Raw genomic sequence first — 15,731 nt, forward strand, 5'->3', positions numbered from 1 at the left:
AAATGCTAAATGGTTTGAAATTTCAAACTGTCCATCATGGTTCTTTAATCAATCTCAAACTGACCTGGGTCTCAAAATAGACCTTTTTAGGACGCGGTCTGTTACTATGAAATATCGACTTGAAGTAGTATTTTCTCGATCAATTTGCGTAGGGCATAAAGAGCATCACCCTACATAGACACGTAGTACAATGTAGTCTTCAACATCAACTTCTCCAAAAATATTGTTCATAAAAAACTAAACACCTGTATAATTTTCAAAATTTAATAGTTTTTTCTCTCATAAAAAAATATTCAAAAACAATACAAACCATAAATTGTCGTCTTAGTGCAGTAAAAGAGTTAAAACTCCTAATTAGAATTTTAATAAGGGTTAACCCGTTACTGTACTAAGGTGACAAAAATGCCTCATCATAAAAAGTTTATGTTGGGATACATGCTCTAATTGTTATATTTCATGTAAACACCTACACCTGTTTCTGATTACAAGCAAATGACTATCTATAAAATATCACAGACAAACAAGCTTTGAACAACAACGTACAGTACTAACCTTTTAAGACAAAAAAAATTAAAGACAAAAAAACCGCAAACATTTTTACCCACTTTTGGTCATAAAATAACATTGTGATTAAAAAAAATATAACCTATTCAACCACAAATCAAGTTTTTTTTTTGGACCAAATATGGTTAATAATTTGGGGTTTTTTGAAACATCATTTCTTTTTCATTGGGAAAAAAGCAAAAACTCAAAAAAAATATGTTTTTTTTAAAAATATCTTTACAACCCGCATTAAAACACTCAAAAATGGGAAAAAGGAAAATTAAGGGAATGGTGGGTTTCAAGTTGGGGGTTTAATTTTTAAACCACCCCCCAAAATACCATTATTTTAAAACCAAAATTTTAAAAATTTTTCCCCAAATTTTATTTTTAAAGGAAAATTTTAATCCCTTTTTAGCATGGGGACAAATGTCCCTGTATTTTAAAACTGGGGAAAAAGTAACTTTCCAGGGTTACAATTTTAACCTACCTATGGTGCAGATTTTTTTTTCCCCTTCAAAATGGCAATTAAAAACCAAAATTTTTTTAAACAATTTTTAATTGAAAAATTTTTGTTTTGGGAACAAAATTTTTAAACCTTCTGCCCAAAGAAGGCCCCCAACTTAAAAACATTTTTGAAATTTGTGTTTAAAAAATTTATGGCCCCTTTTGGAAAATTTAATTTAAACCTTTAAAAGGGGCTTTCCCCTGATTTTTTTTGGGCTGACTGGGCTGGAAAAAATTTTTTTTGATTAATTCCCCTTTGATATGGACCCCCAGTGGGTTCCCCTTTTAAAGGTTTTATGAATTTACATGTCCCGGGGTTCCCAAAATTTTCCCCCGCCTGAAAGGGCCGGGATTGGGGCCCCCAAATTTAAACCTAAATTTCCCACTACATACATTGCCCGAAAAAAATGGGGGGCCCGACATCTGGGGTAAAAAGAAATACATGTTACCCCCTTTTTGTACAAAAGGACTCCTTTTTTTTCAAAAGAAACCCACTAGAAAAAATTTCTGTACTTAAAGTAATTTTAATAATCACTAGAAACCCGTTTTCCAAAAATATCAAGGTAAGTTTAAAACCCCTTTGGGGGGGGGAATTTTAACGTTTTAAAAACAAAAAAATTTCACTTTTGAAAAGAACATAAACAGGGCGAAATTTAAATATCTTTATGTACAAAAAAATAAAAAGGGCTTGCTTCTAAAAAAAAAATTTTTGACAAAAAAGATGTTGACATTCTGATAACATTCAAAACTATTTGCTCATTTCTACATGAATTCTGATAAAGATTTGAGTTGCCTGAAAATGAAATTGTATGACTCATAAAATCAAATTAACACAAATTAACAGCATAAAATATGAGATAATAAAATTTACAGCAAGTACCAATTCAGCCATTTTCTTGTGTCATATTTGAAGACATTGACAAAAACATGAACCCAAAAATTGATAGAAAAAAATCTGTATCTACCAAAACATGTCTAAGAACTGTGAAAAAAAACCTGCGAAAAACTAATGAAATTATCAACGCAATCAATGACCCATAAAATGAATGTGTCAAAAAGTTTGATAGATCAATAAAAAACTGTTGTTAAATCAATAATTTAACAGATTTTAGATTGATCAAAAATACTCTTATTTTCTGACCTTTTACATGTATTTGTAAAACAATAGATTTAACCACAAACATTGACACAGGTTCTTTTATTAACAGATAGTTTGAGGTGAAACTCTTATTGTAATGCAGTCATTGAATTTAAGATTTTGAATTTACTGGCCTGAATTCCATTTTTAAATTTATTCTACTATATATTTAACTAAATTTTATTAAAGTTTACACTGGTCATGGGCCACCATGCTAGTGCTACATTTGATGACTGGTAATTCACTAACCTGATAACTTGAATAAGAAATGTTAGGGTCATATAGGGACCTATCCATTGTCTTACATGTTAAACAATTTCTGTATCAAAGAAAATACATAATTATGACTGTAATTTATTAATTTCTAATATACATATTACCCTTACAAGATGCATAAAAATTATGTTAAAAAAATAAGTTTATATATTCATTTCAATGAACTATAACAGCACTTACTTTTATGTCTTTGTTTATTTTTAACCAAGATGACTATGCATGCACAACTGATGTTTAATTTTAAGAAATTTATATATTAATGTTCTATTTCGTGTTTTTCAGAGTACACTCAGGGTTTTCATAAATAACAAATTGGCGATCTATATTATTGGTTAAAATGCTGTTAAAATTGCTTGTATTTTCAGCCTAAAGATTAAAAATATCCCCCCTTGACCCTCAGACAAATGTGTTGTTTTTGTAAAAAAAAACGATACTAGTTATGTAACTGATACTCCCTATAACTAAGTGAACCCTGGTGTAGATTTTCACTCAAACTATAAATGTTCAGTTCAGTTGTTGCACTTGTATGCAGATACACGATGAAAATATCAATATTCATATGCAGTTATAATTCAAGAATGCATAACTCTGACATAATGTCAGCAACATTAACGCGAGTTTTCTTCTTGATCTTTGTACATTTTTCTGATATTTCAACTAACTTTGCGACAGTGTCGTCTGGCCACATTCCACCACTTGTATCCAGCAAGTCTTTAATATTGTTCTCCTCTACGTGACTTTTCAAATCTTTATCTTCTCTATTATGATCAAGGGGAGGTAATGCAGTGAGAACTTCTAAGATAACAATGCCAAAACTGAATGAATCAAGTTTTGTAGAGACGTCAAAATTCAAAGCTTCCGGAGCAAGATAGGCCGATGTTCCGATCACAACTTGAGTCGACATTAACGTTGTTGTGTTTCCCCTTGGACCGGATCTGGCAGTGGCAAAGTCCCCTACTTTCGGTTCAAAATTTTCACCTAAGAGGACATTTGCACTCTTTATATCTCTATGAACTGTTCCTTGACTATTGAGAAATTGTATACCTGCTGCTGTTCCCTGTAAAATCGACAGCCGCACTTTGTTTGGAAGTGGGGGTGTATTGTCCTTCCTTTGTAAACGGTCCTCCAACGATCCATTACAGAGGTATTCATACACCAAACATTTACCAGGTCCGTCCACTGAATATCCATACAGACGAACAATGTTCTTATGTCTGTACTTTATGAGTGAATTCAGTTCCGTTTCAAACTGTTTGTCTACTTCTTCGACATTTTTCAAGCGTTTAACAGCCACTTGAAACCCATTTTCAAACCTTCCCAGGAAAACATCGCCAAAACCCCCTGAACCAATCACTCTCCCACCCAGAGTAACAAGCTTCGGGTTGAAATCATCAGTAATGGTTCTTAAAAGGACATAGGTTATTTTTTGTTTAGCAATAATCTTGTATAACTCCTCCTCCTCGGTACTGCTCCTGTCGGAACTCTCATTCTGACTGTCGCTGCTACGGACGTCAACTTCGGAATCATCAACAGTTTCACAAGGCTGACGTCTGTTTGAAGCTGCTGGGATCACTTCTGGTTTGAAGACTGGTCTCTCAGGAACCTCCTTGGCAAAATTATATTTCAATTCATCAGAAAAGGCATTTTGAAAACGGGTTTTCCCTTTGGACTGTTTTCCCGCGGTTTTCTCTTTTACGGGCAACCTAAATTTCCAAAAAAAATTTAAAATCCAAAAATTTCAAAAAATCAATTCAAAATTTTGGGAATTTTCACCAAAATTTTATACATGTATTAAAAAATCAAAAAACACTAAAAATTTTTTAAAAAGGAAAAAATTTTATTTCTGGTTTTCTTTCTGGTTTTCTTACGAAAAAAAAAACAACCCATATATACACTGTAGTAAACATAATAAACACTCCTACCCCTTTATATTTCATATTATTATATTTTAATTATTTCACTTTGTGTGTCACATTTCTTTCCAAAATAAGGTCAACACTAATATTATAAACAAAACAATATTCAGCCTTTATTATTCAGTCAACTGTTTAAATAGAAATGTGAACCCATGACAGCCTGAACAAGGGTAAATCTATATGCCACCCTCCATCGAAGTGTGGTCATAAAAAGATATTTATCTTAGCTTAGTTTATATGAATTTATTTAGTTTGTGTTAGAAGCTATAAGCTTATTTAAACACTCCTGATTCTGTTCCTGGAACCAGCCAGTACTACAGCCAGTACTAACCAATGAATGTAGTTTCTTGCTCAAAGAAACAACGGTTTGCCCATGATAGGGTTTGAACCCAAGTAGACAGCAATCCTTAGTATGCTAGTCCAACGCATTCACCACTCTGCCATGCTAACATTCACAAATCTTTCAAAATATTTGAATGAGCACTCTTGAACCCACCAAGTATATATATTATGTGACTTTAACATGGTCATGACCTCAGTGAGACTCATACCCAGGATCCATAAAATAACAGACAGAAATCTTAATCATTTAGCCATAGCCCCCATTTAACCTTCAATCTACTGAGTCTGTTTAATGGATCAATCCAGATTTTACTTTAGAACAGTCCGTTCAAAGTGTAGGGGTTTTCTATTTTGTTCAGCTCTATCAAAATAGAAGGGGAATATTTTGTTCAGGAATGTTTTATTCTGATTTGTGTACAACATTATTTATGTGTGTTAAATAACAGAGAAGTACTCTATAACAAGTTTTTTTCTAGAAAAATTATGAAGCTTACTATGAAAATTAAGTAGTTTTACTGTTTTTTTTTAAATTTTTTTTTTTTACAAAATTTTCATCAGATATAACATTATACCTTTTAACATTAGCATATTTGTTTAAGCAATTACATGTGTTTGGTACATGTTTCCATCATTTGTTATGAAATATTTATATATAATATATATATATTTCTGTCATTTTATGTACGAGGGATGATCAAAAATAAACTGGACTGTGACTGTCAATTGCAGAATTTTCAACCTATCAATTATTGTTATCACACTTAATCGGAAAACAATACCTCTAAATTGATGCTTTACCTAATCTGATAACGCAAAAAGCTTGTCCGTAACAGGGAATTCAAATAGTATGGTAACGCACACCCGGTGCAGTGCGTTAATTCCCCGTACTTCAGGCGCATTAAGCCTTGTATATTTAACAATATGGCACATTAAGATTTCAAAATAAGCCAAAACGTCATGAACCATATCTTTGACGTTGTCAGTAAAAATGACTTCATTTAAACCATATTTATATTTGCAATCACAATTCAAACATCACATGCTAATGAAATACTCCCGTTAAAACAATGTCGTCGGAATGTCTCGAAAATTGATCAATAAGAAAAAATTGTCAAAAGTAAGACAAGAAACTGTTTAAAACGTAGAACAAGGGTGCCATAGTCACAAAATACGCCCGTTTACGAAAAAGCTTTAGATGGAGATGGGGGCATTATGGATAAGTGTTATCTAGCAAGCAAGTTTTTATTCTTGGCACTGTGTTGTTAAATGAACCTTAAAACAAATCAATAGGGAAGATATGCACAGAATGTGTGACCTTGACCTTGGTCGCAGGGACCTGAATTTTATGCACGGCACTCAGCCTCACAATGATGAACATTTGTGCCAAATTATATTGAAATATCTCTATGCATGTAGAAGTTTTGCTCCAGACAAGTGTTTTTCTATGAGCTCTAACTGTGACCTTCACCTTTGACCTAGAGACTTGGTTTATGTGCAGGGCACTACGTCTCATGGTGGTGAACAATTCTATAAAAGTAACATTAAAATTCCTCCATGCATGTAGAAAATATGCTCCGGACAACATCTGGATATTTAATCATCTCCAGTGACCTTGACCTTGCAAATATTAACCTAAATTAAATGTGTAACACCTGTAGTCATGATAGTTACCATTTGTGCTACAATCCATCAATAAATGATGACTAAATGGTCCCTATAACCATCTTCAAATTTTTATCTGAACTTTGACCTCTATGTGTAACCTTGACTTTGGTCGCAGGGATCTGAATTTTGCATGCGACACTCAGCCTCACAATGGTGAACATTTGTGCCAAGTTATATTGAAAACCCCCTATGAATGTAGAAGTTTTGCTCCGGACAAGTGTTTTTCAATGAGCTCTAAGTGTGACCTTGACCTTTGACCTGGAGACCTGGATCATGCATGGAGCAATACATATCATGGTGGTGAACATTTCCATAAAGTATTAAAAAAATTCTTCCATACATGTAGGAGATATGCTTCAGACAAAATCTGGATATTTCACCATCTTTAGTGACCTTGACCTTGCATATATTGACCTAAAGTACATGTGTCACATCCGTAGTCATTATAATGACCATTTGTGTTACAATCCCTCAATAAATGATGATTAAATCGTCCCTATACACATCTTCATATTTTTATCTTTTTTTAAACGGGCGTATAAAAAGTACATGTAATTTAATAACTAAAAAATTCTGATTTAAGATTTTATTCTAGGGAAATACATTTCATTACAATTCTTAATCTTTGAATGAGCTGAACTGATATTTACTTGAAAATCAAAATATAATTAAATTTCTATGAGAAAGTATTTACATTTGATAAGGTAATTACTGTATGATCTTTATGAACAAATACCAAGTCTACAGAACACCATAGTTATCACAGTTAAGAATCTTGACCAATGAATGAAACATGTGTAAATAAATGTTACATTCTTTAGAACATACTCAAGTCCAAGAAAGAGGATTATTTCATGCCCTTTGATTAAATTCTATTTTTAGAATTGAAAGTGAAAATAGATCAAGGGGAGTAATTGTGTATGTCATTTATGAACAAAGTAATAACTTTGTTGTCTCCCTTTGATTAAATTCTATTTACAAAATCTGGATATTTCATCATCTTTAGTGACCTTGACCTTGTATATATTGACCTAAATTATATGTATCACAGCCATAGTCCTCAAAATGACCATTTGTGTTACAATCCCTCAATAAATGATGACTAAATGGTCCATATACACATCTTCATATTTTTATCTGAACTTTGACCTCTATGTGTGACCTTGACCTTGGCCGCAAGGACCTGAATCTTGCACGCGACACTCCCCCTCACAATGGTGAACATTTGTGCCAAGTAATATTGAAATCCCTCTATACATGTGGAAGTTTTGCTCCGGACAAGCATTTTTCAATGAGCTCTAAGTGTGACCTTGACCTTTGACCTAGAGACCTGGTTCATGTGCGTGACACTGCTCCTCATAGTGGTGAACATTTATATGAAGTTTCATTAAAATCCCTCCATACATGTAGGAGATATGCTCCGGACAAAATTGGACGCCGCCCGCCCGCCCGCCAGGGGCGTTCCCATAATACGTCCCGTTTTTCAAACGGGCGTATAAAAAGAAAATATGGGTATTAACGGAAAAGATCCAGAAAGCCACAGCATATTTTTTATTAGCATAAAGAATTAAGAAAGGGTAATAGAGAAATAGAAAAGAAGTATGGGAGAGACAGAAAAGATAAATTTTTTAGCTTAAGGATGTTGGTGACGTCAATCGCAAAGAAATGACAGCCGAATGACTGCGGACATTGTCAACGATGTTTGACAGTAGCTACAGGACGGTGCAGTCAACGCTGAGGATTTTAAAATGATAAAAGTTAATGCATTAATTATATATATTGTATTCTTGGTTGTCATTTTCTTATTTTACGCAGTAGTTTTATAGAGAAAGTGTGTCAGCAATTAGACAGTCACTGTTCAAAATCGTCTATGCGTTTTATTTATTTTAAAATAATGACAATTTTGTTCATAGTTGTATTATTTTTTTTTATCTTATGTATCATACATTATCATTCAGCAACATTATTTTACATTATTTGTAATATACATAATATAGTTTAAGGCATGTGCGATTTTTCCAACAATCAAGTTACAGAAGGAAAGAACGCAAGTTTGCGTCATTACAGGAGCTTTTTATCATCATCCATTATTTTACAGTACAATATAATACCCACTTGTACAGAAATATATATAGGCAGTGGATCCGCCGCATTAACAACATGACTGTTCCACGTATTTGCCTACTCTGTGAATGAGTAAAAGGAAAATACCCTTGTGACGTCATTAACGTCAATTTTAAAATTATACCGTGTGCCGCATTGCTTTACATGTACATGCCAATAACAGCATAACTTTTTTCTTTGTTAATATTTCTTGTCGGTATTTTTTGTATCATTCAGGGGATAGATTCCGATTTATTGTCCGTGTATTTTTATGTAAATTTATTTAACAGGTAAAGAATCATTTACAAAGTAAGGTTAATTTTTGATCATCCCTCGTATTCTGTAGCTATTTTTAAATCATATTAAAGCAGCACGCCTCCAGATTAATGCTTATTTTCATGAAAATTTTGAAAAGGAAATTAAATGTATATTATTGTATAGTAACCAAAAGGAATCATTTTACACATTATCAATGGCACTTACAATCCAATTTTTTACAAAGAGAGGTCAAAATATGCGAAAAATGCCCTTACTGCGTTAGTAACACAGTAGAAATATAGTTACATATAATGAAAAATTCACAAATAATAGCTCATAACATGTAAATTATTACTTAAATCTTTCTACTTTGCCTAAAATCTTATTATTTTTGCCTAAAATCTTATTACATTTTTCATAAGTTTGATTTATTAAAATATTTTCGCTCATCTGGAGGCATGCTGCTTTAACAATATTTTTGCAATCCAAAGACATCAAGTACAAAGTTTTATACAGTTTAAACTCTTCACAATGCTCCTGTAGAAAATCACATAAGGTAATCATCTAGGCTTCAGTGTGGACAACAAACAGTGATCAGTACTATGACTCGCTCTAAAATTACATCCTAATTTATTGGCAATGCACTGTCATATATGACCCTTCATATTGGTGTTAAGTTCCAAGTAAGTTCTTTTAACTGTGAACAAGATAATTATTAAGTCACATGCAAATCCTGACCAATATATGCCTATGCAGACACACAATTGAATAAGGTATAAGGTATTATGCTTTTGCATTGTTGAGCTAATGAGCTAAAAATAACACCTACAGGCAAGATGTGTCCATAGGACACGGGTGCCCCCACCGCGCCACTGTTCTGTCAATCTTATGACTGTAGGTCAAATATTTTTTGAAAACTAAAAATCTTTTACTAAGTAAAGGGCAAGAACTTTACATTAATCCAAAAGCAAACCCCAAGGTGCATAAGTACACATGCTGACCAACATTCTTGTAAACTTTCAGGCCTACAAGTGAAATACTTTTTGAGCTATGCATGAACAAGTTGAAAATTGCAAATTTATACTACTGTAAGTCAAGGGCAATAACTCTAACAAAACTGAAAAAAATCCACATGCAAAGTCCCAGGTGCATAGCTTCACAGTGATGTGAATCATTATTCCTGTAATTTAGTGATGTTGATCATTATTCCTGTAAAATTGGTTGATTCTAACTCAAGCACACATTAGGAACAAATAACAACATAATGAAACGGTTTTTACTAAGTCAAGGGAAATAACTCTACAAATACTGGATAAATCCTTAAGGGAAATCCCAGGTGCAAAACTAAATATGCTGAGCAACCTTCCAGTAAGGTTAAATGACTATGTCAAATCCTTTTTGAGTTACATGCGCACAAGTTGAAAATTGCAAAATTTTACTAAGTCAATGGAAATAACTAAAAAAATATTAATCCAGACGAAAATACCCAGGTGCACAACTACACATGCTGATCAACATTCCTGTAAAGTTTTATGACTCTAGGTCAAATACTTTTTGAGTTACATGTACATGCGACACAAGTTGAAAATTGCAAAATTTTACAAAGTCAAGGGCAATTACTCTAAAAATACTAAAAATATCCAGACGAAAATACCTAGGTGCACAACTACACATGCTGATCAACATTCCTGTAAAGTTATATGACTGTAGGTCAAATACTTTTTGAGTTACATGCGACACAAGTTGAAAATTGCAAAATTTTACTAAGTCAAGGGCAATAACTCTAAAAATACTAAAAATATCCAGACGAAAATACCCAGGTGCACAACTACACATGCTGATCAACATGCCTGTAAAGTTTCATGACTCTAGGTCAAATACTTTTTGAGTTACATGCGACACAAGTTGAAAATTGCAAAATTTTACTAAGTCAAGGGCAATAACTCTAAAACTACTAAAAATATCCAGACTGCACAACTACACATGCTGATCAACATTCCTGTAAAGTTTCATGACTCTAGGTCAAATACTTTTTGAGTTACGTGCGACACAAAAGAGAACGGACAGACAAGGGTAAATCTAAATGCCGCAACTAAAGTGGGGGCACAAAAATATACCATCAAAGGCGGCGGAGCAATTATTATCAGGGACATCATACCTGAACTGTTTCTTCTTCATGCTCGACCCCTCCTTCACGATGTTGCCCCTGGTTCCCATCTTTAAGCACTTCAGAAAGGTGACCACCACTGTCATAGGATGGTGCCCGGTAATATAAGACCTTATCTATACCTGGAGACAATTTATTATATGCCGAATCATCCTCACCTGCCCTCATTAAACTGTCAAACAGAAAACAGCAAATATATGCCTTCAGGTACATGTAATTGTCAAAGAAAAAAACAAAATATATGCCCTCAGGTACATGTAATTGTCAAAGAAAAAAACAAAATATATGCCCTCAGGTACATGTAATTGTCAAAGAAAAATAACCAAAATATATGCCCTCATGTAAATGTAAATGACCTTTTCGAAAACCTAGCTAAACACCGTTTTCCGGTATGTTACGGAATTAGCTCTGGGGAATTACACCAAAAGATATACATGAAATTTCTATTTTTCTATCATTATTTTACCATTTAAGGTGAAAAAAAATGATGTGTTTGAATATTATCAATACTCCTATAACATCTATTGCAAATTTTTCAAAAAAAATTTTGTTTAGAATGAAAATCAATAAATTTAAAACAGTCGTAGTGACATCTTCAATAATAAATAGATATTTTTTGTGTAAATTTGTGTTTTTACTTTATTTTTGCTTGGAATTATTCATACAATTATATTTAATTATTTTCTTAATAAGAAATAATTGTTTTATTTCACTTTAATTCAAAAAAGGCCAAAGACATTCTAGTTCATTATTACACTCCATAAGGTAAATTCCCCAGAGCTATGTACAGAAAGTATGAGAAAACTGTGTTTAAGATTTAAGTTAATAGTTTAAATAGTTTAAGATATCTGATTTTGACCATAAAAATGCTTTTTGATTTACAACAGAAATGATTAACAAGAGCTGTCGTTAGGACAGCAATGCTCGACTATTCTTAGTGCTTGATAGTAAAAAAGCATTGATAATGTAAAATTTTCTAAGTAAACAAAACGGCAAATTTTTTCTTTAAATCCATATTACAGTTATAGGCCTCAAAGACAGTCCTATTATGCTCTCAAAAAAGAGTATAACATTTCAACTTGTTTCAAAGTCATATGTCAATTGACTTTGAAAATATTTGAGGTATTACAAAATCTTTAACAAAAATTTTAAGTAGAAAAGGGGCATAAATCTGTCAAAATGCTTGATACAGTTACCTCCTCCTGTCTACATGTTGGGGTCATGATGGTGAACAAGTGTGCAAAGTTTCAAAGCCATATGTCAATGGACTTTGAAACTATTTGAGGTATTACAAAAACTTTAACATAAGTAACATAAGTGGTTACGCAAACGCTCGGGTCTTATCGAATAGTCGAGCTAAAAATAATAAAATCTGTCATTTATGACTTAAAATACAGCATTTTACAACTTTGTAAGGGAATCGATCCTTTGGCTTAGTGGTCTTGAGCATAATAATTAATACTTTCACTTGTAAGCATGAGGCTGTGAGTTTGAATCCCGGTCATAAAGCGATTCTTTCAATTTTTATTTGCATCCTTTTGTTACCAACAATAGAAATGTTTGTAAGATTTAACTGTACCTGTTATATGTGGAGTCAGGTGGACTAGTGACACCTAATGGGTATGCATTTCCAAGTGCTTTCTCCTTTTCATAGATAACCTTTTGATCATTTTTAGAGTCCAAATTTTGTTCCTTTTTCAAGTCTTGTTTGTTTTCTTCAACCTTGAGTTTCTTATCATTCCATGTTGGTGCTGGCAGGGAGGCAGTGTCATCCGATTCTTCATGAAGTCTTTGAACCTGTGATACACATAATGTCTGTGATAAACATGACCAACTTAGATAAACATTCAGAACTGTGATAAACAAACAAAATTGTAAAAATCATAAACAAAGGCATTGAAACAAACTGCTGTCCAAATAGTAATTATAATTAGTAACAAATTATCTATATTTAGTAACATCTGACAGAAAGTGTACCATCAAACGCATTGAAACAAACTGCTGTCCAAAACGTAACTATAGTTAGTAACAAATTTTCTATATTTCGTAACATCTGACAAAAAGTGTACCATCTTTTTTTATACCTTAGCTGTATGAATTGTTATGTTAAAATAGATAACCTGAAGAAGGGTATATAGTACCTGAAACTGTTAGTTATAATAAATGAGTCGCGTCATGACAAAACCAACATAATGGGTTTGCAACCAGCATGGATCTAGACCAGCCTGGGCATCCACGCAGTCTGATCAGGATCCATGCTGTTCGCTTAAAGACCCTATAACAAGTAAAGAAACTGATAGCGAACAGCATGGATCCTGATCAGACTGCGCGGATGTGCAGGCTGGTCTGGATCCATGCTGGTCGCAAACCCATTATGTTGGCTTTGTCATAGCACGGCTCAAATATAGAAACAGACCTGGTGTTTTGATGTGTTGTTCTCCCCTCCCAATCTTTTAATTTATTGTTCAAACTGCTGGTTGTACAGTTTTTTATATATTTTAAATGTTTATAGTATTTTTTTTACTTAAGTTATAGTTTAATATAATAGCTTTACACCCTTAAATATCAGATTAATTATATCAAAGAGCAGATATTATACATGATAGTGCTGCAGAAGTTGTCTTATTAATGCTATTTACATTTATATAATTGAGACCACACAATGTTTTTTCACTTATCTTAAGATTATCAAAAACTCCCTGATCAATATTACACAACTTAATCATTGTTTATTATAATTTATACCTTTCCTTGGTGAAGGACATTGACAGATATATAATCAGCTGCCTCATACAGGGATGCTTCTTGTAGAATTCTAATCAAATGTTTCACCTTTGTGTTCTGTGTCCCCCAATCATCTGTAAACAAATTATGCAATTATGAATACATAAAGTAGGTTAGTTTTATTGATATAAATGGAAACAAGTATGAAAACAATACACCAATAAATAAAAAAGTTATGATCCAATTACAAGTTTGCGGACGGCAACGGCTACAGCAACGCCGCCGTGACTATAACAATACCTCTACTATAAAAAAAAAAAAAAAAGTCAAGCTAAAAATGTCATCTATAAAATTTATATTATGCGAGCCTCTTCAACAAGTTCAATAAATTCACTAATGAACTCACACAAATTTAATATTCTATTTATCATATACCAAAAATAAAGACCGTTGAAAATGAATAAGAGTCATTTTTCATTGACATGCATACAGTTTAACGCTAACATTTAGCGTGTCAGACTGTCTTTACACTATGTTTGTATAAAGCAAATGACATCACGTCAAAATAAATTATATGCACGGCTGTGTGATACCATTTTTACAGAGTCACAAAATCGGCACAGGTATACCGTATGTGATAATGATGCTTAATGATATCATGAAAGTCAAACAGGGTGAAGATATGTGCAAACTGACAGGGACTCAAACCCGCATCATGGCTGAGCTATCCGGATGCTTTTACTGTGACATACACAGACTTACAAACCTACTGAACCATTTGACCACTTACACATCTTCTCTTACAAGTAAGCATTTTATTACCATGACAATTGACCTTTTCGAAAACCTAGCTAAACTCTGTTTTCAGGTACGTTACGGATTTAGCTCTGGGGAATTACACATGATGAAGTACATAACACTCTAACATGATATTTCTGTTTTTCTATCTTTATTTTACCGTTTAAGGTGGAAAAACTTGATGTATTTGAAAATTATCAATGTTCCTTTAATATCTATTGCAAATTTTTCAAAAAATAAATTGTTTATAATGAAAATCAATAAAATCTAAATAGACGTAGTGGAATCTTCCGTAATAAATAAGGTTATTTTCTGCGTAAACTTGTGTATTTACTTTATTTTTTGTATGGAATTATTCATACAATGATATTTAATTATTTTCTTATTAAGAAATAATTGTTTTATTTCAATTTAATTTAAATCAAGGCCAAAAACATCGAGTTCGCTATTACACTCCATGGCATCCATTAGGTGAATTCCCCAGAGCTATGTACAGAAGGTACCGGAAAACGGCGTTTAGCCAGGTTTTCGAATTCGTGAATATATTCCTTGTTCTTGTTGTTTTATATCTAGTCCAAATAATTGTACTGCGCGACAAGATACTGTGCTATTTTAGTGTCAGGGCTATATCTCGCCTCTACGACGTAAAAGCGAGATCATGAAGGTCACATGGAAACTTTTAAGCTTTGCCTTTGAATAAAAACTTTGGCTACCCCTTGCATTCAATACTTTCAAATTAAGGTAAGCCAGTAGTTCTTATCTTACATCCCTATGTGAAAGGTTCCTTTCCGTTTCGAACCAGTCAGCAAAAGTGAGTTCGAAATTATTTGGGTACGAATTACAATATCGGTGAAATTGGATAAAAAATTAAACATTCCAGCCTCACCCATAATTGTTTTCGTAGGACTACCATCCGGTCTCCTGCCTTTATCTTCAAACAATCTGACCTGTAGGTAAGAATATCGCATGTCGTTTGTTTCTTTACCCACATCTTGTAACCGTTTCGGAATTTGTAGAACAAACTTCTCCCACTGTCTGTCAACATCTAGAAGTAAACTTATATACTTAACAACAGAGTAAGGCAGCTGCCTTATATATGTTTCTCCCGTTACTACTTTCGAGTTTCCACCTGTCATTGTTAAATGATTATAAAACTAAACTTTCAAATATTTTGTTCACGCTTTCATCTTAACTAATAAACACGGAAGTGGGAAAAACCCACATGACGTCACAGACTTTTAGCCAATAAAATGAAAGGGTAAGATTTTTGAACAATATTTCATCTTTAATTTGTAGA

At 33.0% G+C, this 15,731-nt stretch overlaps 1 protein-coding gene across 1 annotated transcript; it reads right to left on the reverse strand.

Moving 5' to 3' along the window:
• Positions 1-2,472: 2,472 nt before the first annotated feature.
• On the reverse strand, positions 2,473-15,654 carry LOC132724891 (interleukin-1 receptor-associated kinase 4-like). Its single transcript, XM_060709873.1, has 6 exons — positions 15,321-15,654; positions 13,658-13,770; positions 12,492-12,709; positions 10,904-11,084; positions 9,569-9,570; positions 2,473-4,164 (listed from the first exon to the last, which is right to left on the reverse strand). The coding sequence occupies exons 1-6, from the start codon at positions 15,568-15,570 to the stop codon at positions 3,027-3,029; spliced, it is 1,902 nt and encodes a 633-aa protein (XP_060565856.1). The 5' UTR covers positions 15,571-15,654; the 3' UTR covers positions 2,473-3,026.
• Between the last annotated feature and the right edge of the window lie 77 nt (positions 15,655-15,731).

Source organism: Ruditapes philippinarum, unplaced genomic scaffold (assembly GCF_026571515.1).
Source record: "Ruditapes philippinarum isolate M1 unplaced genomic scaffold, ASM2657151v2 ctg713_1_1_1_1, whole genome shotgun sequence".
Lineage (NCBI taxonomy): Eukaryota > Metazoa > Mollusca > Bivalvia > Venerida > Veneridae > Ruditapes > Ruditapes philippinarum.

Bases quoted from the DNA above. Each gene is read 5' to 3' on its own strand.
- LOC132724891 (XM_060709873.1), bottom strand. From the start codon at position 15,570: ATGACAGGTGGAAACTCGAAAGTAGTAACGGGAGAAACATATATAAGG. The intron at 13,771-15,320 runs GTGAGGCTGGAA...ATTTGTTTACAG, and splicing joins TCCTACGAAAACAATTATGG to ATGATTGGGGGACACAGAAC. The intron at 12,710-13,657 runs GTATAAATTATA...TGTGTATCACAG, and splicing joins ATGTCCTTCACCAAGGAAAG to GTTCAAAGACTTCATGAAGA.